The 26,398-nt window shown below is 32.6% G+C and overlaps 1 protein-coding gene across 7 annotated transcripts in view; it reads left to right on the forward strand.

Moving 5' to 3' along the window:
• OSBPL2 (oxysterol binding protein like 2) overlaps positions 1–26,398 on the forward strand; it is a 96,750-nt gene that overhangs the window by 14,082 nt on the left and 56,270 nt on the right. For 6 of the 7 annotated variants that reach the window (XM_074288768.1, XM_074288773.1, XM_074288769.1 and 3 more), the window contains exon 2: positions 21,116–21,288. In XM_074288768.1, the coding sequence (XP_074144869.1) occupies positions 21,252–21,288 (37 nt within the window). In that variant the 5' untranslated portion in view covers positions 21,116–21,251. Of the gene's footprint in view, positions 1–4,792; positions 4,869–21,115; positions 21,289–26,398 lie in introns of all 7 variants that reach the window. The other variant, XM_074288770.1, reaches the window with a different exon arrangement.

Consider the following 26,398-nt stretch of genomic DNA (forward strand, 5'->3'; position numbering starts at 1 on the left):
TGTTCACATTTATTGAAGTAGATAACAAGTACACATATAAATAAATGAATAAATATAAAAATGTGGTTAGAGAAGTTGATAGCTTGAGGAGATAGCAAGGCCAAAGAGAGGCTTTTTTGTTTGTTTCTATCTGGAACATCTTTATATATATGTATGCGCATACACATTTTTTTTCCTGTTTTGTCTCTAAAATATTTCATTACTCACATGTGAATTTACCATGTCATTTAATTTTTAGTCTTTTATTGATGGTTTTATTTTCAAACTTCAGGATTTAAGTTTTTTTTTTTTTAAGGCTTACTTTGAATTATAAAAAATGTTAGCTATTTTTATTGTTTTCATTCAATCTTCAAGGTATATAAGTTAGTTTTTAAAAATTATTGACCTGGAAATATGTAAATCTTTGGAATTTGTATTTGTAGTTGGTTTTATCTGGATATCACAGATACAATTTCCATGTTTGTTAACTTTGCAAGTTTCCATGTTTAATTTGGCATCTCTGCTCAATTATTACCTTTGCAGAATTTTTGCTTAATTGGTTCTGTGGTACTGCTGTGTCATGGCAGCTCTTAATAGCTATGAGGCATATTTGGCAGCCTAATTTAAGTTCAGGACATAGCTTGGAAATTGAATGTAGAGCACCTGACTACATTTGTTATCCTTTTTAATACACATATAATAATGACAGTTTAAAATATGAATGCTTTATTAAAAGTGATTCACTGATGTGAATGTTAATAATTGTTATGATGTTGGTGTCAGGGCTCTGCCCCAGTTCAGATACTTAGGAACTCTGAACAAAATCATAGTGTCACTATACTTTGAATAAGAACTTAAAATAACAGTACTGCTACCAAATAGAACTGAACATGTCAATAAAACCAATAGGAAAGAAAAAAAACCTTATTTGTGAGGTATATATGCTTTTTGACTTTAAAAGCAAGCAGAGATAATTCTTACTTTGGAAAGATTTTATTTTTTCTTCTTGAATTGAGTTGGAGCATTGTGCCTGGCATAATGTAGGTGCCTTAAAAATGTTTTTTAAGTGAAAGATAATGATATTAATGATCTGAATGATATTTAATGATTTTCCACATGAGCTTAGTGTATCTCTATAGATAGACTATAATGAATATATAAATACATACCTTAAGTAGCAGATAAATATTTAATATGCCCTTGTTAGTATACCCAAGAGTTTTGTTATAAGGATCTAAAAAAAAGCTTAATTATATTTATAACCATAGTCAAATCACTTCACCTTTCTGGGACTCAGTTTTTTTAATCTGTAAAATTACTCAATTTGATTGCCATATCTAAATCAATCATGCAATCATCCTAAATAAAGTCCTTTCTAGTCTTAAAACTAAAAGGAACCAGAATCCCTTTTCTGTTTAAATATTAGAATTTTAACCTGTAGGTTCAGATTCATGTTGAGTTGGTCTGGAGTTTCATTCAATTTCCAATTACATTCTTGGAACAAATGTAGCATGAACAATGGTTATTTTAAATATGTATATAGTTATATCCTAAGTGTAGCATTAAATATGGGAAATATTATATCATGCATATAATGTTATCAAATTAAAAAGGAAATTGGATAGTGGTTTAGATGTACGAAAGGAAAAAAGCCAAAGAATGATTAGGGTTTTGTAGTAAACTTTAAAATCAAATCTAGTCGGGGGCGCAGTGGATAGAGCACCAGCCTTGAATTCAGGAGGACCTGAGTTCAAATGTGGTCTCAGACACTTAACACTTCCTAGCTGTGTGACCCTGGGCAAGTAGCTTAACCCCAGCCTAAAAAAAAAAAAAAAAAAAAAAAAAGAAAAAAAAAATGAAAATCAAGTCTAGTCTTAATTTTTTAGAGGAAGCTAGTCTTAGAGGTACAACTGATTTTTTTGGATGGTATGCTTCCTGGCAGACTGCTGTCCCACTGAGCTATACTCTGTTGTACAATTATCCTTTCAGAATAGAATATATATACCTTCAGGAATCTCTTGAGCGCTGGGGGATTCTGGCATCACAACCTTCACCCACATTGTCATGTACTAAATAGATGACATGCATTTTTTAAAGTATTACATTATGTTAAATGTTGAGACTCCAAGATAGAAAAATGAAACAATTCTTGCCTAAAGAGGAACTTACTTTCTAATGGTAAGACAGCACATATATAGGAGTAGTGTCTGAAGAGGAGTATTTTGGTTTGGAAAATCATAGGAGAGCAGATTGACAAGTTCTTTTTGGCAATATCGGCAGTCTTGTTTTGATTATGATTCTAGAGTTAGAAAGGGGAGAGAGAAGTGTGGAGCAGGATAGACCCCAGTTAATTGCTGGAACTGATTCAAATATAGTGAATTATGAGAGGAACTCATCAGTTAGAAAAGCACAGATTCTGCATTGGGAATTCTGGACTTTGAAAGGATTAAATTGATATCTCCCCTCTTTCCCAAACTGTAAATGTACAAGATGCTATATAGTATAAAATGCAGCTTTGCTTTATTATTAATAGTAGTAGCAATATATTACATTTCTATAGCCTTTTACACTTTATATAGTATACTATAAATTATAGCTATCTGCTTATGTCTTTCCCACCTTTACCCTGAGCTTAACAGTCCTAAGCTAAATTTTGTGTTGGGTTTTTTTTTCTCAGTGCAAAAAACTCATAATAGGGACTTAATGAACATTGATTTGATTATTAAGTGGATAGATACACATACTCAAGCCTTCTTTTTCTTCCTACTAATATATATCTTTTGGCTTAAACAAAAAATAAAATCTTTCCTTAGTTTTTTTAGTGATGAAGGAGCAGAAGGAAGAAAAGAAACTTAGCCACTTTGGTTACAGTGATTAAAAATTCCCACTATATTATCCTTGTCTTAAAATATTAAATTACAAAATTACAAAATTCCCATTATATTATCCTTGTCTTACAATAGAGGAAAAAAATTACTTACTGGAGGTGACATGGCTAGTAAGTGGCTGAACTGGTTTTCCAAGTCTAGTATTCTTTGTATACTAACCATATTGCTTCTCTTCTTTATGCCAAGAAGATAGGTAGAATTAGAAGCAACAGCTGAAATAGAATTTAAAACATCTAGTTTTACTAGTTGTGGATTAAGCTTGAGATGTTGAATCATATGTGTTTGTTCTAGATCCTTGATATGTCTGGTACTGTCACCAAGAAGAAATGTTTTTGGTGTGAAGCTGTCTCTTACAATTACCAGAAGTAACACAGAATATCTTTATCTTTCAATGGAAGCAATATTTACTTGTACTAGAAATGAATCAGCATCTTCCCATTCATTTTCTTTGACTTCCTTTTCTCTGGCTCAGTCTGTCTCCTAGAGCTACATTACCTTCTAACATATGTACAAGGTGATCCTTGTTACCTAACTCTATATAGTTCAGACTTATTTGAATAGTAGTGCTTTGGCCTTTGATGAGTGAGGATGATATGTAAGTAGGATAAGAGAAGATAATTTTTTATAGGATTTTATTTATACGTGCTTTCCCTGCCATACATCTTTTCACAAACAAAACACCTTGGGCAACTATTGTAGGAATATTGTTCACAAGGCTTTTTTTAAATACTAATTTTGGTATTTGCCCCTGTCTTCAGTATTGTAACTTTCACTTAAACAGTGATGTGTAAAAGAACTCACATTTAACTTTTCATGTTTGTAAATAAATATAATGAATAGTTTTTGTTTTTAAGAACTTAGGTTTAAGATAGGCCTTGTTAAATTAACAGTTGAATAAAAACAAAGTTAAAATAATTTTGAGAATTGCTAATTGAATACTTTAATCAGGAATCTCTGACTCTTAGGTTTTTATTATGATTCTGAGTCATAATTAAAGACTTTAAGAAATATACTTCTTAAATTACTTCTATTCACTAGTAGGGATTAAATTAGAATTATCCTTTACTCAGTTCATCAAGTCTTTGAAAGGTAGCCTTGATTCATGCTGATAGGCAGTATGGGAAAAATCAGATGGAAGTACTAATAGCAAGCTGAGAGGTATAGCTAATCTTAATTTACTTGAACAATAAATTAAGGATTGAAAAAAAACACTGGACTTGTTATATATAATGGTATTTGAAGTGATTCACTTGGATTTAAAGAATCAGAAATAAGATGGAATGAGATGTTTAACTGAAAAAAAAACAAAAAACAAAAACCAAACCCCAAAACCTAAAGGTTTCAGTGGATTGTAGTGGATTTAAGGCACTAATGTATCATGCTAACTCCTATATACTAATAGTACTTAAATCTTCATTTGCAAGGTATGGATCCAGAATTAGGAGGTGATAATCCTGATGTGCTCCCTAAATGAAAATACATATGAAATATTGTGTTCAGTTTGGGGAATGTATTTTAGGAATGATAATGACAATGACTTCTCAGCCACTGAATTTCTGGAGAAGGCAGTGCAAAAAGCTTTAAGATTGTGCCATTAGAGAACCAGTGGAAGGAATTGGGGATATTTAGCCAGGAAAAGAGAAGATTTTATCATATGAGCATATAATCAACGCTGAAAGAGCCCTCAAAAGTCCTCTAGTTCAGGTTTTTTCATTATATAGATATGGAAACTCAACAAAAGGAGATGTAAGTGACTTACCCAAGATCACACAGGTGTAAGTGACAGCTACAATTCAGACTTTTTACTTACAAGTCCAAATCTGGTACAGTATCATTGCGCCTCAGTAGGATCACAAAAGTTATTTTCAAATATTTGAACATCTGTCTCATGGGAAAGGGATTAAACTATTTCTCTTTGTTCCTAGGTCTGTTTTCTGGAGCAAATAGGCAAAATATAGATTTGTTGTGAGCAAAAACTAAACAGCTAAAACTTATCTAAAGGTAGGATAGACTGCTTTTTAGCTGGTGAGGTTTTCCTCAATTGATTCACTCCATTTTTTAAAGCACAAGCTGTATGAAATATAAAGCACATAAACTGTATGATTACTTGTCAGGTTTATTGTAAAAGGAATTTTTAACAGATGAAAGTAGCCCACATAATACTTTCTAATTCTGTGATTCTGATATGTTGACATGGATATCTTTGCGTTATTTGAAAAAAAAAATCCCAAGAACTTTTTTATGTCTAGCAAAACTATAGCATACTAAATTTGACTTTTCAAATAATATTACCTTAATATAGAACTTTCACATAGATTTTTTTCAATTGATTTTTTTTTTCTTATGACAATTCTTGGAGAGAGGACATATTAAATCACATTTTTATTTTTTTACAGCTGAGGAAACTGAGGCCCTGGACTGCTAAGTGATTAGCCTAAGGTTACAGAGTTAATAAAGAGTAAAGCCAAGCCTAGAATTATCTTTTGACTCCCAAGAGCACAGATTTAGACTGAAAGGGATTTTTAAGATCAATCTGGTTCAGGCTCTTCATTTTACTGAGGTCTACTTCTGATCCTCAGAGAAAAACTGATTGTGAGGGTATGAGCTGGGATATGAATTTAACCTTTCATTTTAAAACCAGCAACTTTTCTATTCTACCACTACTCCAGCTGCTATTTTTCTATTCATTATGCTATGCTGCTCTTCACTAATATTTCTTCATGATATATAGGTTGAATAAGTTAGAACAATAGCCATTATGACTAAATTATACCAATTCATTAGAAATAATAGGTGAAGTAGTTTTGAATGTTGTATTTGACATTTAGCAGCAGTGTGATTTGGAACAGCTAGTGGGCAGTTTGGCTGGGTAGTGTGCATGAAGGGAAACAATATAAAATCTGGCTAGAAAGGTATGTGGGAGTCAGATTGTGATGTTCTTTAACTCTATAACTTGAGTACTTCAAAGGACCAGCCCTAATCTCTCTCCTAAAGTTCTAAATTCTTTATCACCACTTATAAGTTGGCCAGTTTCTAGTGCATGTCTGTTAAGCATCTGAAATTCAACATTTTCAAAACAACTCATTATTGTCCTCATCCCCCAACCTATCCCTATTTCTGTTTCTGATAAGGACACCACTACCATTTTTCAAAGTCACCCAGATTCACAACTTGATTCCTTGCTTTCCACTCAATCTATATACCTAGTCAACTGACAAATTTTTGCAGTTCTTATACCACATCTATCCATTCACCAGCCACTACCTTAGTACAAGTCCTCTTTTACTTTTTTGTGGAGGAATTGCATTGGGCTTTACATTGGTCACCACTTATGCCTGTGCTGTTTACCACTGTCAAATGCTAGAATTTAAAAAAAAAGATCAAATAGGAGGAAGACAAAAGGGTACTGGATTTGCAGTTAAAAAATCATTGATAACCTTAGAAAAAGCAAAAACTAGAAATTAAATAAAATCATTTTTATTAAATGCTTGTCATATGATTCAGCATCTTAAAATCTTCTTTGCCTCCTTTGCGTTACTTGTATAAGTATATTTATGTTCTTAATTTGATATTTTTAATAGTGCAATATATTCCATTAACTTGACCTTTAAACAGATGGCTGCTATTGATCTTCCAACTCTCAAATTTCATGATTTAAAAAAATTTACTTGTAATTAATATATGTTCTTATTCTGCTAATCATGCTTCAATTCACTTCATTAAAAGTCCATATTTATGTTCTTCATATTTGTTTTTAATGACTTGAAAAGCAGTGTGATATAGTGGATTGAGATGAAATAATTAGGATTTAAAAAATCAGAAAGTTGTTCAGTTGTTTCAGTTGTGTCTTTAGTCTTTGTGACTCCCTTTGGATTTTTCTTGACAGAGACTGGAGTGGTTTGCCATTTCCTTACCCAGCTCATTTTACAGATGAAGTTAAGGCAATTAGAGTTAAAGTACTTGTCTAGGGTCACATGGCTATTGAGTGGGTGAGATAGTATTTAAACTTGGGTCTTTCCGACCCCAAGCTTGGCACTCTATCCACACTATATTACCTAGCTTCCCAGTCAGGAATATTTGGATTCAGATTCAATCTCTAAAGAGCTCTATGATCATTGTCTAGTAACAACATCTCATGGCCCCTGGAGAACTTTCTAAGAATTTGTAATACAAGAGATATGTTGCTCCAAGTCTGTAGGGGTTTTCAGATCATAGAATCATAGGCCTAGGCTCTCCCAAGAACCTTCTTTCCTTTTCCCTCCTCATCTGCCAAGAGACCATAGTATTTTAGTAAACTGAAGTGACATTTACTTAGATATTCCAAAATAATTAAAGACATATGTTAATTTTAAAATTCTGATATCTTTTCTGTGAAGGAAGTAGAGTGGTTCAGTGGAAAGGGATGTGCTTCTAGATTCAGAAGATGTGAATTCAGATCCCATCTCTAACAATTACTTACCTGAGCAACCTTAACCAAATTACTTTAGTTTTCAGTTCCTCAATTGTAAAATAGGGTTTGATGGCCTCTTGAAGTCCCTTTCAGCTCTAAATCTATATACAAATAAAATAGAAACATTTTTAGAGCATATATTTAGTGATATAATTTAAGATAAAATCCTAATGGTAGGATTGTGGATTTTACTTTGTGATTTTTCATTGTATATTAACAATTAAATGTCCATAAATCATGTCCCAAATTATTAGATATTTAACTCGCTGCAACATAAGAAAAGTGCTGCAAGTTCAGAGTAGGGTAAGGTATTCATTAATCAAACCAGAACAACCCAGAAATAAGTTTTCTTGCTAGTGATTTGTTTTGCTTTCAAAAGAGAATAATTTTCTATATAACATGTCTAAAGTATTCTTTTCTAAAGGGTTAAGTTTTTTTGCTTGAGAAACCAACTTTTTTCCTTAACTGATTTTTAACATATTATATAAGCTGAAGAATGAGTAGAAAGTGGTCTAAGGTTCTCTTTTCTATTTGTGACTCTTTAGCTAATCAATTACTGTGGATTCAGTTATCACCTTTGTGATAATGTGTATATAATATCTTAATCTCTTTCTTGAATGCCACCTGGATATCTTATCAGCATCTCAGACCCAACTTGTGAAAAACAAAGCAAACTATTTTCTTTTAACCCACCCTACTTCTAAACTTCACTACTTTTATTGAGAGTGCCATTAATCACTTCCAGGTTCATTTCCAACTTCATCCTCAGTCAGTTGTTTAATCTTTATCTATGTTCTCTCTGCAATATGTCTTGCATCTGTTCCCTTTCCACTCACAGAGCTGCTACCTTAGTTCAAACCTTTCCATTAAGCCATCTAACAACAAGCACATATTTTGTTCCAGTCTATCGATAAACATTTTCTACATGCCAACTATGGATTGGCATTCTGCTAAGTACTGGGAATACAAAGGTAAAAACAAAATAGTTCCTGTCCTCTATAACCTTCTTTTTACCAGAAGAGACAAAATATCCATGTCCAAGTATACACTTAGAAGTTTAGACAAAATAAATAGAAGATGTTATTGAAGTACAGGACACTTGCAAGTAGGAAGGAGAATCAGGAAAGGCTTTGTATTGAATGCAGTATCTTACAGGGAAGTATGAAGTTCTATGAGAACATTCCCTGAGACATGATAGACAAACAAGGCCAAGGCCCAAAGACAGTTGGGGTGAGCTGGTGAGAACTATCAGTGAAGTCATTTTGGCTAAACTTCTCTCTTTTTTTTTCTCATTATTTTCAGTTTTTTTCTTTCTTTTTTTAAGGCTTTTTATTTTATTTTTTTAATTAAAACTTTATTTTCAAGACATGCATGCATAATTTTCAACATTCACCCTTGCAAAATCTTGTGTTCCAAATATTTTCTCTTTCCTCCCTGCCTCCTTTCTTAGATGGCAAGTAATCTATGTTATGTAAACATGTGAATTTTTCTATATATATTTCTACAAATACCATGCTACACAAGAAAAATCAGATCAAAAAAGGAAAAAATGAGAAAGAAAACAAAATGTAAGCAAAAAACAACAAAAAGGGTGGAAATAACTATGTTGTGATCCACATTTGCTTTCCACAGCCCTTTCTCTGGGTGCAGATGGCTCTCTTCATCACAAGACCATTGGAACTGGCCTGAATCATCACATTGTTGAAGAGAGCCATGTCCATCAGATTTGATCATCATATAATCTTGTTGCCATCTATGATGGTCTCCTGGTTCTGCTCATTTCATTAGCATTTAGCATCAGTTCATGCAAGTCTCTCCAGGCCTTTCTGAAGTCATCCTGCTGATCATTTCTTAAAATAATAACCATATACCATATACCATAACTTATTCAGCCATTCTTCAACTGATGGGCATCCATTTAGTTTCTTTGCCATTAGAAAAAGGGCTGCCACAATCATTTCTGCACATGTGGGTCCTTTTCCCTTTTTTATGATCTCTTTGGGATACAAAACCAATAGAGACACACTGCTGGATGCAGTTTGATAGCCCTTGGGTATAGTTCCAAATTGCTCTCCAGAATGGATGGATCTGTTTAGAACTCCACCAACAATGTGTTAGGTGTCTCAGTTTTCCCCCCATCCCCTCCAACATTCATCATTATCTTTTCCGGTCATCTTATTAGGTAGACTTCTCACGGGAACTATTTCCATAGTTTCCAAATTGATTGCCTTGTTACATTCTTTGCCCTTTCATCCTCTATCAAGCTGCTATATTCAAATTTCTCAAACATAGATCTCTCCATGTTGCTACCCTATTCAAAAATTTTCATTGACTTCCTATCATGCCTAGGCTCCTGAGCTTGACATTTTATCACATGCTGAATTTCTCCTACTTTGTCAGCCTTATTTCACATTACTCCTCTTTATGCAGGGTGTTCTAGTCAGACTAGTCATTCTAACCAAATAACATGACCCTTCTTCTCTCAATGTTTTTCACAGTTTGACTCATCAGTCAATCAGTAGTAGATCTGCCTCCTATGAGCCAAGCATGTGCTAGACATGGGGGATACAAAGACAGACATAAAACTTTGTACAGAATATATAATTCATCACCTTAGCTTTTTGAGATTCCTAGCTTTCCTTAAAGCCATTTCTAACAGGGAATCTCTCTTAGTTCCCCTAATTTTTCAATCACTTCTATGGTTACATATAGAACATATAATCATTGAGAAGAGGGGCTACTTTGTTTTTTTTTTTTGTTTGTTTGTTTGTTTTGTTTTTCCCTGCTCTCTTTTTGTGGACCACAGTACACATTTAAATATTGTTAGTTGAATTTAATGGAATGCAGATTGGAAGTAGATCTTTTTATCATTAGCAAATATTAATAGTCTAAGTAAATTTTATAAAGTTAATTATAAGGGAAGACATTTACTGTTATCATTTGATATATTTTGAAAAATGGCATATAAAAATCGTCTTACTAGGGATGGCTTCAAAAGACCTTAGCAGATTTATAAGTTTCAGTCTCCATTTTGTATTTTTATCAATATGATTTTCATTTGTTGGAGATGACAAAATCATCTTTTATTTATTCAATTTGTGGTTGGAATTTTTAGATGATCTAGTAGGTTGGCCATGATAAAATAAGTGGCCATGAGTGGAGTGGGCTTTTCTACTTATTCTAAAATTACAGACAATATCTACAAAAATAACCATTGCTAATCCTGAACTGATGCTTGTTCTTGTGTATTAGAGATATATTCAAACTTTATATCCCTTAGGAATGAATAAAAATCAGTTTTTATTATTAAAATAATCTTAGCTAATAAATTTAATTCAATAAATAATTTGAGATTCTGAGACAAACTTGCTAATTTGTATAAATACTATACTTTTGCTGACTTTAAGAATATACTTTTTGCTGACTTTTTCCATTTTTTGGAAAATAATACTTTTTGGGTGGTTACTCTAAAGATCAATACCATTATACATATTCTATTGTTTTTCTTCTGTTAATATTCACGTATCATGTAGGAATTAGTTCAGGTGAATCTCTTTTAACTTTCAAAATGAACTTATTTACCTTGAAAATTTCATGATTCCATTTTCTTCCTTTAGTGAGCAAATTGCAAACTAGGTGCTTAATTTCCCCATTGTTGATAACATAATAAAGTAGACTTAATAAATAAGGGTGGATTTTTGTTTTTGTGTTTTAGAAGAAATTAATTAATATAGAGGCACTAATGGACAACTCGAGGCTAGATAGGTTGTTTTTTTTAATTGATTATACATTGAACTAGCTAAGGTAATGTGTGTGTGATAGTAATGTTTGTCATTTTTACAAAGGATTTTTAGTTTTTTAAAAATTATTATGATGATGATACCCTTAGCTTAGAAAAAAACTTTTTAACAGACTACATAAGCCAAATTAAAATAGAATAATACTATTTCTCAAATCACATTACGTAGAATAATGTTCCCTTAATGCACCACCTTCCTTATACTGGAGATAGTAAAGAATAACAATGATAGTAATAATGTTTTACATATTTCATTTGATATAACAACATTGATAAGTGCTATTATTATTTTGAGTTTATAAATGAGAAAAACTGAGGATGAGTAATGACTTTCTTAGAAATATACAACTAATAAATGTTTGAAGCTAGATTTGAACCCAAGTCTTATTGACCAATTCTAACAATGTAGTGTTAGATTTGCTGTTGGATAAAGTTATGTAGATTGGTTTTGCCTGTCTTATCTTGTTTCAAGGAATGTTTATTGTAGGGAGAAGGTTCTATATAGAAATGCCTGTTATAAAAGATATCAATAAAGCTTTTAAAATTAAAACCATGTGTGTATATTAAAGTCCTTGGCAGCTGATGTTAACTTATTTGTTATAGTTATTTTACAAATTTTACAAGTACTTATCATGAATATGACCAAATGTCACATGAAATTATTTTTCTTTGTCTTTGGATTAAAAATAAAATTAATTTCACCATCTCTTTGTTTCTCAAGAGATTTTGTGAACCATCCTTTAATTTACTTAAAATTTTTCTTTGTTTTTTTTAGTTTCCTTAATAATGAGAATGTCAGTAATTATACTGTTTTATTCTTTCTATATTATGTTCATTTGGTCATTAGATAAAAATCTCTTTTGACTAACAAAAAACTAATTTTTTTTTTTAAACAACTTTTGTCTTTCAATTTGAACCTTCTTTCATGACAAAGAAGAACAAAAATATCCAGTATAAAAAGGGTGTGACTAGGCTTAGGGTCAGGGAACTCTGGTTCAAATACTGCCTTAGACACTTATGACCTATGTGACTTTGAGCAAGTCACTTCTCCTTAGACTTCAGTTTCCTCATGTATTAGATGAGTACCTTGGATAGAACTCAGTGGCTTCCCAAAATCTCTTTCTATTCTAGATACATGATTCTATATATTCTCTCTGCCATGAGGGAGGAGGTTTCTTTTATTTTTCTCTAGAACTTTTTATTTTATTTTAATTTAATTTAATTTTTCTCTAGGACCTTTGCTGTTATTTTTTCTATTATATAGAGTTCAGCTTTTAGAAATCTCATTTATATTGTTTTGGTCATCATACACAGTTGCTAGATACTCAGTTATAGAGTGCTTGGTCTGGTGTCAGGGAGACCTGAGTTCATATGTGGCCTTAGATACCTAATAGCTGTATGACTCTGAGCTGGTCACTTAATCTCTGTCTTAATCCACTTGAGAAAGAAATGGCAAATCATTCCAGTATTTTTACTTTGGAACAGTGGTGTGCTATGGTCTACAGGGTCATGAATACTTGGATAGGACTGAAAGACTGAACAAGTCATGAGTATATTGTTCTTTTGGTTCTGCTTATTTTGCTTTGTACTGGTACTTAGTTTCTTTATTTCTTTATTATTATTATTATTATGAATGTTGGATAACATTCATGTATCATAGTTTTTCCAGGCATTCCCTGATTGATGGGCACCCACATTGTTTTCAGTTTTTTTGTTATAATCAGGAATGCTACCATCAATTTTTTTTTGGCTTATTTTTGGTAAGACTTTTGTTTTTGACTTGGAATGTACACCCCGGAGTGAGATAAAGACAGTTAAGTTACTTTTCTTGTATAATTTCAAAATGAAATACAGAACAATTGGACTTCATTAGTTTATTAGTGTGCTTGTCTTCCCATTGCTCTCCAACATTGATTCTTCCTATCTTTTTTTTTTTTTTTTTTTTTTTTTTTAACCTGAGGCTGGGGTTAAGTGACTTGCCCAGGGTCACACAGCTAGGCAGTGTTAAGTGTCTGAGACCAGATTTGAATTCAGGTCCTCCTGAATTCAAGGCTGGTGCTCTATCTACTGCGCCACCTAACTGTCCCCGATTCTTCCTTTTTTTTAAGGTGAATCTCAAGAGCATTTTAATTTCATTTATCTTTTAGTGATTTGAAGCACTTGTTCATGTGATCATTTGTGGTGCAATTTTTTGAAAACCATTCATAAAATCTTTACTTGTCTTTTGGGGCATGGCTCCTGATAATGTATATTTCTGTTAATTCCCTATATGTTTCATATATGAGACTTTTATTGGTGATACTTGATGTAGATGTTGTTTATGTTACCATTTTTCTTCCAGTTCTCTTAGATTTTATTTGTAGAAAGTTTAAAAATTTTTATCCTAATTATAAGTTGGGAAGTGTGTCAGGAACAATAAAGAGGGCTTTTATACTTGATCCTATTAGTAATAGAGAGCCATTGGAGTTGATTAAATAGGAGAAGGGACATGATCAGACATACATTTTAGGCAGATCATTTTGGTAACTGAGTGGAAGATGGATTGGAGTGGTAAGAGATTCAAGGGAGGGAAACCAATCAGCAAGCTATTAAGTAGTCTAGATATGAAGTAATGAGGGCTTGCACCAGTCTATTTGTCATATCAAAAGAGAGAAGGGGGAATATATGAGGAATGTGATGAGGATAGAAAATTCAGTATTTAACACTTGATTGAATATATAGGGTGAATGTGAGAGAGGAGACCTAGCTTGCCAGTTTGGATGATTGGGAGGATGGTTACAACTTTTAGTAAGAGGAAAGTTATAAAGAGGGAAGGAAAAATAATGTTCAGTTTTGGACGTGATGTTTGTTATGTCCATAGGGCATCCAGGTTTAGATGTCTAATTGGTAGTTGGAGAGATGACTGGAGATTGGGAGAGAGGTTAAAGCTAGACAGGTAAAGAGATCTGTGAGCAATTGCCATAGAGATGAAAGAGGAGTCAGATAGGTAGGAGTAAGACAAAGAAAGAGCAATTCCATTAAAAAACAAACAAACAAAAAAAAAGACAGAAAAGAAGATAGGTGATCTACACTTTCAAAAGTTGCAGTGGAGTGTAAGGAAGATTGAGAAAAGATTTGGTAATTAATAGAGTATTAGTATCTTGGGAGAGAGTAGTTTTGGTCTAATATTGAGGTTAGAAGCAGATAATAGTCTTAGTTTGCTAATATTTAAAGTGAGGAATTTGGACTATGGTCTAGACAGTGCAGCAGATACAGTGCCAAAGCTAGAATCAGGAAGATTTTATTTTGGTGAGTACAAATCTGACCTTAAACACTTCCTAGCTCTGGAACTCTGGACAAGTCACTTAACCTTGTTTGCCTCAGTTCCTCATCTGTAAAATGAACTGGGAAAAGAAATGGCAAACCATTCCACTATCTTTGCCAAGAAAAACCTAAATGGCTCATGAAGAGTTGAATATAATTGAAATGGACTGAAAAACAACAAAATTTGAGTTATAATGTTGGAATTAATCTTGGAATTAAGTTCATTTTTCCTATATCTAGCATCCCTTGTGACCAAGGCATTTTAAAATGATATTTCAATGAAAATCTGTTGATGTAGATGCCCTGAGCATTGTTGATTGGCAGAAGCTATCATAGTTCTTAGGAACTATGATTTAATTGGATTTGTTTTGTGGGGGCAATCTGCCTTCCTAGGATCATAAAAGCCTGCCTTCTAATAGCTTAGTAACATTTTTCTCTAGTTCTAATGGGAGTTTTCTAAGGAAATTAATAGACAGCCTTTTCACTGAAATTACTTTTCAGACAGGTTAAAGTTTTGTAGCTACCTAGAAAACGACAATAGATTTTTGAAAAATTAAAAACAAAAACTAGAAAAAAGTGAATTTTCCTTTAAGTTCTTAGTGAGAACTGCTTAAAAATAAAAACAATATAATCTCTTCTCAGTTCTTTTCCATTACTTTGTTTTTCTCCATAATAAGCATATTCATCAAAGAACTAAGAGCCAGTTTTATCATCTTCATTACTCTTGAGGAAGTAAGCAGAATTTTTTAACAGGTAGTTCGTGTTATTGAATAATTAGGAATCTTTATATTAGATGCTTGTACCTAGATTTTAAAATTCAAGACATTGTGAATGAATGTTTATGTTTGTACCAGTAGTCACGTATATACTATGTGAAATTGAAGATAAAATTTTGACATATTACCTTAGAAGCAATAGTCCCAGAATAATAGTCCTAGCAATTGATATGTCTTGATCTACTAATTTCTTTTTGTATTAATTAGTGCTATTAATTCTATCCATATAGAAGACTAGTCAAAGTTTTCTTTTTCCTTTTTTGTTTCTTAGGAGGGCACTATTTTTTTTTTTTTTAAATATAGGATGTGTTTGGAGCTATTTAAGTAGTTGTCATAAAATATATACATAAAATATAAACAGCAATAATTTGTTCCAATGGCATGGTTATATAAAGATTTTAGAGTTATGTAGGGGACATTGTGTTCCTTTTCCAAACAGGTATAAAAATATAAAATGATAATATCCTTTAGTGGAACACTTTGTTTTTTTCTTGGTTATTTGTTTTATAATTCTAATAAAATAATGACTGAATTTGTATGGAAAAATGCCATGCCATACCTATTGATACTTATTTCTAGATACAGATAACAAGCAATCTACTAGATTACTAGATTATAAAATTTCTAATTTTTTAAGGATTGCCGCTGCCCCAAATTTTCTCACACATTGGCTTCCAAAGAGAAGATTCTTTGCATTTTACAAGAGTAGCCCTCAATCAGCTAGGTCATAATTTTGCATTTTGGGCCAGTATACCAGTATTTGAATGCACTGACAATGGTCATAACAAAAAAAAAAAAAAAAAAAAAAAAGCCTTCAATTTTCTTTAGGAATTACTACCTTCCTCAAAAATCCCCATTCTTAACAGTATCTTCAATCTTCCCATTTCCACTTGGCTCTTCTTCTGCCTTCTGTCATACATAGACTTCTTTTATATTGAAAAATCTTTCTTTAGGGGCAGGTAAGTGGTGCAGTGGATAGAGCACCAGCCCTGAAGTTAGGAGGACCTGAGTTCAAATGTGACTTCAGACACTTAACATTTCCTAGCAGTGTGACCCTGGGCAAGTCACTTAGCACCAATTGCCTTAGCAAAAAGAAAAAACTTTGATCCAGCTGTTAGATTTACCAGCCTGTTGCTCCTCATCCCGGTTTTGTGAACCAGGGCGTTTATCTTAGATTCAAAAGACTTGAAATTGATCACTTACATAATGTTTTTGGACAAATGACTGCCCCCCCCCCCCTTCCCCAATGTCCAGTTTTCTTCTCTATTCAATTAGGATATTTATATTATACCTCAAACTTTTTTGAAAAGAAGACTTTTCAGGCTCTAAATTTTCATATAAATCCTAGCCATTCACTGACAAATTTCTCTAACTGCCAAGTTATTTACCCATTGTCTCTTAGTTCCCTATTACTCACTTTTTCTATCTTATTTGATTACACTCATGTCATCAATTGTCTTAACCATTCTTCAATAGAACATTCCGCAGTTTCTAATTTTTTGCTACTACAAAAAGACCTGTTAAATATTTTTATGCACATAAATCTGATTACTTTCTTTGATGTCTTTGTGATGTAGGCATAGTAGTGATATAACTGTAAAAGGGAATATGAAGTTTAGTGACATTTGTCTCATTCCAAATTATTTTCTAGACTAACCAGATAAATTCACAACTCCTACAACAGTACATTACCATAAACTCCAACTGTCATTTTCCCTTTTTTTGGGTGGGGGGAGGGTCATCTTTGCCATTTGCATTCAAATTTCTTTCTTTGAAAATTTTTTGTTTATATTATCTGACCATTGTAGGAGAATGTTCTTCTAAATTTAAATCAATTCCTTGTATATCTTGGATATAAGACCTTTACCAGAGAAATTTACTGCAAAGATTTTTTTCCCCTAGTTACTTGTTTCCTTCCTAATTGTAAACTGCATTGGTTTTGTTTGTGCAAAGCCTTTTAAATTTTGTGTAATCACAATTGTTCATTTTATCTTTTCTAATCTTGGCTATGAACTCCTATTTATCTAGTCCATAGGTCTGAAAAATAACTTATTTTTTCTTTTCTATTTTATGATGCCATTTGAAGTTCCAATTGTTTTGATCTATATCTGGCTACTGGACCTAGGTGGTTTTGGAGGAGAAAGTGAGGCTGGTGACTTAATATAGCCCTCCCCCACTCAGATTCAATTCTCTTGCATGTTATAGCCTTACTTCCCTGATGTCATGGTCATTTTGGAGAATAAAAAATGAAAACAGTGATACCATCATTTTGGCATATAATGAGTGTTGATCTGTACCTAATTTCTGCACAATTATTTTCCAATTTTCTTAGCAGGTTTTTGTTGTTGATTGTTTTGTTGATAATGTTATTGAGTAATGAGTCCCTTGTCCCAATAGCTGAGAGTTTTGGCTTATGTACCTAATCTGTTTTATTAATTGCCATCTTGATTTTTAACCAGTACCATATAGTTTTAATGATACCACTTTGTAATAAAATTTTATAATTTGTGATATCTGGTACTATTATGACTCCCAGTTTTTTTTTTTTTTTCAGTTTCCCTTGAGATTTTTGTCCTTTTGTTTCTTTATATAAATTTCATTATTTTTCCTAGCTCTTTTGTATGATCTTTTATAAGGCACTACATAAATATGTTAATGTAGGTAATAATTGTCATTTTTTAAAATCACATTGACATGACTTGCAATTGGCTATTAATATTTATCCAATTATTTGTCTTTCTGTTTATGTAAAGAGTGTTTTGTACATGAATGTAAATTCATGTAGTTCTAGGTATGTCTTGGAAGAAATATTTTGTACATTATGTAGTTTGAATGGAATTTTTCTTCTGCTAGATTTTGTTTGCAATATACAGAAATATCTTGTAACTTGATTGATTTATTATTTCAGTTAATTTTTAGTTTAGTCATTTCAATAGTGTTTTTACTACATAATGCATCAGATATAGTCCCGAGTTTTAAAATATTATTAAATGCAATTTATGTATTTTATAAAAGGGATATATGGTAGTGCCCTTTTTTTAAGAATGAGAAAAATGAAAGTTTTTCCAGCATTATAGAATTTGTAAGAAAATCTGAATCTTCTGATTACTAGTTCTCATTTTCCAAATTGCTTTTCTGAGAAAAGTAGAAAATTTATTTTAAAAAAATGAGTAGAGTTGTTAGAATATTTTGAATTTTCCTATTTTTTTTGTAGAGACTTTTTAAAAATGAATTTTGATCAGAAGGTTTTTGATGAAAGCAGTTTCCTGAGATAGTTTTCTTGAATATTTTGTCTAAATATAAAGTAAAGCTTATGCAATAGTGTAAGATACTAAGATCACAAGGTCTGCCTTTGTGCTGTTCACTTTAGCAGGTAAATTTTATGCTCTTTCAGATGATATTATGTAATAATGGTTCTGGGATTCTGTGTTTGGAGTATTTTCTCAGATTGGTTTAAAGTTGAACATGACTCTTGGATGATGTTTGCTGTTAACAGCAGAAGTTTTAAGTCTGTCAACTAAAACATGGCATCTTTTATCCAAGAAGAACCTCACATGACCAGGTGACCATATGGCTTTAATGTGATGAAAAGGGCATATATCTTTGTCTTCACATTTAACACTTTTCAAAGGAGGCACTTAAAACTTTTTGGAAGAGAGCTGAACTAACAAGCCTCTGAGCTCCTACCTCTAGATCTATGATCCTGTAGTATTGGAGCTGCTAGAGTTTTCATTTCACTGAAATGGTCTTTGAGAGCTCAGCATCACCCTTATGTTATAGTGAGGCATCAGAACAGGACTTTAGTGAAAAGGGAAAAAAAATCAGAGAATTAGGAAAGACAGTGGATATGCTGTCATATTAAGTCTATTAGTGAGCTGCAAAATGGAATGATTGGAATTGTTTTGCTTTTTTTTTTTTTTTTAATAAGTTATTTATTTTAATACACTTTGCTTTAGAAACCATTTTAGGAGAGAAATCAGAGGAAAAGGGAAAAACCTTGAGAAATTTAAAAAAAGTGAACATGGCATGTGTAATTTGCAATTCAGTCTCTTTAATTCTTTTTTTTTTTTTTTTTTTTTTTTTTTTGGGATGCAAATGGCATTTTCTATCCAAAGTGTATTGGGATTGCTTTGGATCACTGAACCATTGAGAAGAACCAAGTTTCAGAGTAGTTCATTGCGCATTCTTGCTGTTACTGTGTACAATGTAGATAGGAATTGTTTTATACTTGACATTTTACATGGTCATAGATTTAAAAGCTGGAGAAGACATAAGAGATCAGTCTTCTCTGGCTCCTTCCTTTTCTCTCCTCCAATCCTCGCTTATTTTACAGATGAGGGAAACAAAGCCCAGAGAGGTGAAATCACACAGATAATAGTAAATAACAGTGATAGGATTTGAATCCAGACCCTCCAATTTACAATCCAGTGTTCTTCCCACAAGTCCATTGCATGGTTTCTCATAAGGTCATTACTTAGTGGGTAAAGTATTGGATTTGAAGGCAGGAAGACCTAAAACTAAATTCAAATACTACCTCAGACACTTGTCAGCTGTGTGACCTTGGGCAAATGATTTAACCTCTCTCAACCTCAAGTCTTCATCTATAAAATGAGGATTAGAATAACACTTATGAGCATTATAAATTCCAGCTCTAATTGTAATTATTAAGGCTGAACATTTGAAGGATACACTAAGAAAAATAGCCCAAAAGGAACAGCTTGATGTTTTCAGTAGCTGTGGCTTCTAGAAGGGGTTAGAGAGAATGGCAAGAGAATTAACAGCCCTTACAGAGGAAATTGCCCCACAGATTGCTTTCCTGGGCTTGGGTCTGGAAAATGCTGTTGTTTCTAGGGCTCTGGCAGAGGTATTTTTGGTGCTGTGGGAAGTTTTGCTGGTAAACTTTTTTTCAACAAGGGATACTCTTAATGACTGCAAAGGCCTAACTGGAAGCAAGACAATGGTTTGGGGGATACTGCTATTCCTAGGACTCTTGGTTCTTCATCTGTCTTGTTAAAGAATGTGAACTTGTTTTGTGAATTGCCATGTTTTCTAGAAATACTGGATCCAGAGTATTCAGAAGAAACTGGATGTGCCAAGGATACTCCTCCCCCAACCACAAACTGATATAATGTATTGTTTGCATCTCAAGCTGTTCTTAAGAGACTCAAAAAAGACTCCAGACAGTCTGTACCAGGCCTGGAACCCTTGTAGATAAGCCAAGTGTCATATTTTAATGGTCTTGCAGTTCCCAAGGGGAGAAAATGTGCCTTTTGCCATTGTCTTGCTCTTCCCTTTCAGAGGAGGGGCTTTGGTCTTTTCCATCCTTTATTGTATCTTTCCCCTCCCATGCCATACTTCTTTAGGTGAAGATTTCTGGTATCTCTTCCTTCCTTTGTCCTGATGTCATAAATATGCAGACTTCTGAATGGAATGTGAACTCTTTGGATTCTACATGCATCACTTCTCTTGTAATAAACCTAGTATACATGGAAATTTTGTGAAGTTGAGGTTGCCTGTTGATAAGTCTTCACCAGGATACGAAGGAATTATAATTATTGTGGTTTGAACCTCATTGTACATGCCAAAAGCATGTTGTCATGATGTCATAATATCTTTCCTCATCCCCCTAGTTGTTAGTACTCTCTCTTATCAAAGGATTTTCTTTTTACTTCTCTGTATCTGTTGTTTTCTCCTTATAGATTTAATGTAAATTCCTTGATAGAACATTGACCTTCATGTTCAGTTTCCCCTCATTTGGAAGTTATCCACATTTTATTTCAGTACCTAGATATAAATGATATTATATTTTGATTTTTCTGTCTTATATGATTGTGAATTGGAAAATGTTTTGTTTTTTAAAAGTGCTTCTGAAATGTAGGACTTCAAAGAACTAATTCTCTCATAATGTTTCTTCTCTTAGGTCTTCAGTCTGTTGAGCCTTTATGAATAAAAATTTCACAGCATAACATTATTCCTAACTCTGGGTAGTAGTTCAAGTACAATGATGCTATAGACAGCAGCACACTGAGAAAGAAAAAAGGATTTACTACTGAAGGATGAATAGTGAAGAAGAATTCTTTGATGCCGTTACAGGTGAGTAGGATAATAAATTAAAACAGACCAAACCTCTGATAGAATTTATGGACATTTTTATTTTTAACTTTTATTCTGAACTTGACAGACGCTAGCAAATACATTTTTATGTGTAAAGAACAAGAAAGAGTATTGTATGTGAAACCATGAATATTACATACACCTTTTTTAAAAAGTATATAATAAATTTAGCATGTTAGATGCCAAGCTGTCCTACTTGTCTTTTTCCTTTGAAATCCCCTTCTCCCTCTGCATTTTAAAGTGCATTTATGTTCTTTTCTTTTTCCTGTCATTTCTAGCTTCTTTCTTTCTCTGTTCTATCTCTTCCCCAATTTTTTAAAACTCTTGTAATAAAAGTAAAGTAAAGCAAATCCATACATTGGACATGTTTGAAAAATATGTCCAGTTCTGTACCTGTTGTTCATGACCAACCTATCAGAAGATAGCAGCAGGTTTTATTTCTGATAAATTTTTAAATATGAAATACTTTATTTGGTATACCAGACACTATTAATGACACATGTTTAATGAATGAATTTTTCTTGAACACTTTCCATCATCATCACAGGATTATTTTGAAGAAAATACTTTGTAAAGCCACATGTATTTTTTCAATTACATATAAAAATAATTTCTAACATTTAAAAAATTGAATTTAAAATTCTCCCTTTCTGCTTTTCTTTTTCTCTTTCAGAACACTTAGCAATTTTATTATACATGTTCATTCATGTAAACATATTAACATATTGTGAAAGAAAACAGACTTCATTAGTTCTTTCTCTGGAGGTGGATAGAATTTTTCATCATAAGTCCTTTGGAATTGTCTTGGATCATTGTTTTACTGAGAATAGTTTTAAGTTATTTATAATTGATCATCACATAATATTTTGGTTACTCTGTTCTCCTGGTTCTGCTCATTTCGCTTTGAATCAGTTCTTGCTAGTCTTTCTGGTTTTACTAAGATTATCTTGCTTGTCATTTTTTTTAAATGAAGTTTTTCATTTTCAAAATATATGCAAGGATAATTTTTTCAGCATTGACCCTTAAAAAATTTTGTGTTTCAATTTTCTCTTCCTTTCCTGTAGATGGCATGTAATCCAATATATGTTAAACATGGTAAAAATATATGTTAAATCCAAAATAGGCCTACCTTCCCCCCCCTCCCCTGAGGCTGGGGTTAAGTGACTTGCCCAGGGTCACACAACTAGGAATTGTCAAGTGTCTGAGATCACATTTGAACTCGGATCCTCCTGAATTCAGGGCTGGTGCTCTATCCACTGTGTCACCTAGCTGTCCCTAGGCATACATATTTATACAAGTATCTTATTGCACAAGAAAAATCGGATCAAAAAGTGAACAAAAAATGAGAAAGAAAATAAAATTCAAGCATATCACAACAAAAGTGAAATGCTATATTGTGATACACCCTCAGTTCCCATAATCCTTTCTCTGGGTGTAGATAGTTTTCATCATCATAAGACTATTGGAACTGGTCTGAATCACCTCATTGTGGAAAAGAGCCATGTCCATCAGAATTGATCATCGTATAATCTTCTTGTTGCTATATACAATGATCTCCTGGTTCTGCTCACTTCATCTAGCATCAGTTCATGTATTGCTTGTCATTTTTTATAGCACAGTAGTATTCCATTACAATTGTATACCACAGCTTGTTTAGTCATTCTTCACTTGATGGGCATGTATGTCTTCAATGTCCAGATCTTTTCTACCACAAAAAACTCTGGGATACAGATTTAGTAGTGGTATCATTGGATCAAAGGGTATATACATAATTTTATAGTCTTTGGGGTGTTCCAAATTGTAGTTCCAAACAGAATAGAGCCTCTCTTTTAGTAGTGCTTTAGTGCCCCAATTTTCCCACATCTTCTTTAACATTTATCATTTTCCTTTTTTGTCATTCACCAATCTGCTAGGCATAAAGTGATACTTTGTTGTTTTAATTTGTATTTCTGTAATTAATAATGATTTTGATAATTTTTATATGACTATAAATAACTTTGATTTCATATTAAAATTGTTCATATCCTTTGATCATTTATCAATTTGTTAATGATTTGTATTCTTATAAATTTGACTCAGTTCTCTATATATTTGAAAAATTGGGCTTTTATCAGAGAGACTTGCTATAATTTTTTTTTCCCTGTGTCCCCTATTTAACTTTTTTCTTTATCTTTTCACCCTGCTTTCAATACCAAAGTATTGTTTGCCAACCTGTCTTCCTCTCCACAGGATAAGCTCTTTCATGTCTCTTTTATGTGAGTTAATTTACCTCATTCTACCTCTCCCTTCTCCTAGTGCATCCTTCTTTCTCATCCCTTAATTAATTTTTTTCTTTTTTAAAATAAATTATGTTTTAATACACATTGTTTTATGAATCATTTGGGAGAGAAAAATCAGAGCAAAAGGGAAAAACCATGGGAGTGATTAAAAAACAGAAAGAAGTGAACATAGCATGTGCGGATTTACATTTAGTCTCCATAGTTCTTTTTCTGGATGAGATGGCATTTTCTGTCTAAAGTTTATTGGGATTGTTTTGGAAATTAAAATTTTTTTAATATCAGCCTATCATAGTCTAACTTATACTCATGTTCTCTGTTTATGTATACTCCTTTCAACTGCCCTAATAATAACACAGGCCTTGAGAGTTATAAATATCATCTTCCCATGTAGGAATGTAAAGAATTTAACCTTATTACATTCTTTATGATTTCTCTTTTCTGATTATTTTTATATGCTTCTCTTGAATTTTGTATTTGAAAAACATTTTCTATTCATCTCTGCTCTTCACCTGAAAACCTTAAAAATGTTCTTAATTCATTAAATGTCCATTTTTCCCCCTGAAGGATTTACTTGATAGGTGATTCTTGGTTGTAATCCTAACTCCTTTGCCCCCCAGAATATATTCTAAGTCCTTTGATTCTTTAATGTAGAAATTGTTAAATCTTGTATCATCCTGATTATGACTCCATGGTACTTGAAGCGGTCTTTTTGGCCGCTTGCAGTATTTCCTCCTTGACCTGAAAATTCTGAAATTTGGCTATATTATACTTGGGAGTTTTCATTTGAGAATTTCTTTAAGGAGGTGACTAGTGAATTTTTTCAATTTTTATTTTACCCTCTAGTCCAACATTATCTGGGCAGTTCTTTAAAGCTGTCCAACTGATATATTGTTGGTGGAATTGTAAATGCATCCAACCATTCTGGAGAGCAATTTGGAACTATGCTCAAAAAGATATCAAACTGTGCATACCTTTGACTGTGCATACCTTTGATCCAGCAGTGTTTCTGCTGGGCTTATATCCCAAAGAGAACTTAAAGGAGGGAAAAGGACCCACACATGCAAAAATGTTTGTGACAGTCCTTATTATAGTGGCTAGAAATTGGAAATTGAACGGATGGCCTTCAATTGGAAGATGGCTGAATAAGTTGTGGTATATAAATGTTATGGAATAATATTGTTTTATAAGAAAAGACCAGCAGGATGATTTCAGAAAGACCTGGAGAGACTTAATGAGCTGATGCTTAGTGAAATGAGCAGAATCATTATATACTATATTATGATCAATTCTCTCTCCAACTATGAGATGAACCAAATCAGTTTCAATTGTTCAATAATGAAGAGAACCAACTACACCCAGTGAAGGAACTATGGGAAATGAGTGTAAACTACTACATAGCATTTCTTTGCCTTTAATTTTTGTCTGCATTTTTTATTTCCTTCTCAGGTTATTAAAATAAAAATAATTATTTCTAAGTACAATTATTCTTGAGCATCAAGATAACTGTATGGATATATATATATATATATATATATATATATATACATATATTGTGTTTTAACACATACTTTAACTTATTTAACATGTATTGGTCTACCTGCCATCTAGGGGAGGGGGTCAAGGGAAGGAAGGGAAAAGATGGAACAGAAGGTTTTGTAAGGATCAATGCTGAAAAATTACCCGTGCATGTGTCTTGTAAATAAAAAGTTATTTTAAAAAAAAAAGAGAGAGAGAAAAGAAAAGAAATCTGATGTCCAGGTACTTTTCTTTGATCATGGCTTTCAGGTAGTCTCAATTCTTAGATTATGTGTCCCAGATGTAGTTTCTAGATCAGTTGTTTTTCCAATGAAATATTTGACATTTTCTTATATTTTTTTATTTTTTTATTTTGTTCTATTGTTTCTTCATGTTTCATGTGGACAGTAAACTTTCATTTGCCAATTCTAATTTTTCTTCAGTTTTTTTTCCAGTATGTTCTTTTCAGAACATACTGTATGTTCTTTTTCAGAGTTCTTTCAGTATGTCTTTAAGTTTCTTTTACCATTTGCTCTATTCTGTTTTTCAAGGTGTTATTTTCTTCAGTATTTTGGTGTGTTTATGACTGCTTTATCAAACTGTTGACTTTTTTTTTTTTTTTTTTTTGCTGAGGCAATTGAAGTTAAGTGACTTGATCAGGATCATACAGGTAGGAAGTGTTAAATTAACTGAGATCATATTTGAACTCAGGGCCTTCTGACTTCAGGATTGGTACTCTATTCATTGCACCACCCAGCTGCCTCTGTGACTTTTTTCCATGATTTTTTTTTTTTTTTTTTTTTGCATCACACTAATCTTTTCCCAGTTCTTTTACCTCTTTTTCTTGATTTTTAAAATTCTTTTTGAACTCTTCTAGGAATTCTTTTTGGGTCTGAAACCAATTCACATTTTTTCCCTTTGAGACTTTGCATACATAGCTATTTTTAAAATTTTGTTGTCTTTTTCTAATTTTGCTTTTTGACCTCTAACACCACAGTAACTTTCTCTAATCAGGTACTTCTTTTGTTTTTTGGTAATTTTTCCAGCCTATTTCTTGACTTTTGACTCTGACTTAGAATCACTTATGGACAATGCAAGAGTCCTGCTTCCAGTGACAGCAAAGGTTTCCCTGTAAATCTTCTGACCATCTATCTGACCTCTTTACTGTGAGCTGAGAGCTCTGGAAGCCTTTGTTGGATTATGTTCTATTCTCATTCTAGTGAGACATCTTTCCTAGTGATCTTCTAAGTTGTCTTAGGTTAGAAAATTATTTCACCCTGTCCTTTTGTTGGTTT

Source organism: Sminthopsis crassicaudata, chromosome 2 (genome assembly GCF_048593235.1).
Source record: "Sminthopsis crassicaudata isolate SCR6 chromosome 2, ASM4859323v1, whole genome shotgun sequence".
In the NCBI taxonomy this organism is placed as follows: Eukaryota; Metazoa; Chordata; class Mammalia; order Dasyuromorphia; family Dasyuridae; genus Sminthopsis; species Sminthopsis crassicaudata.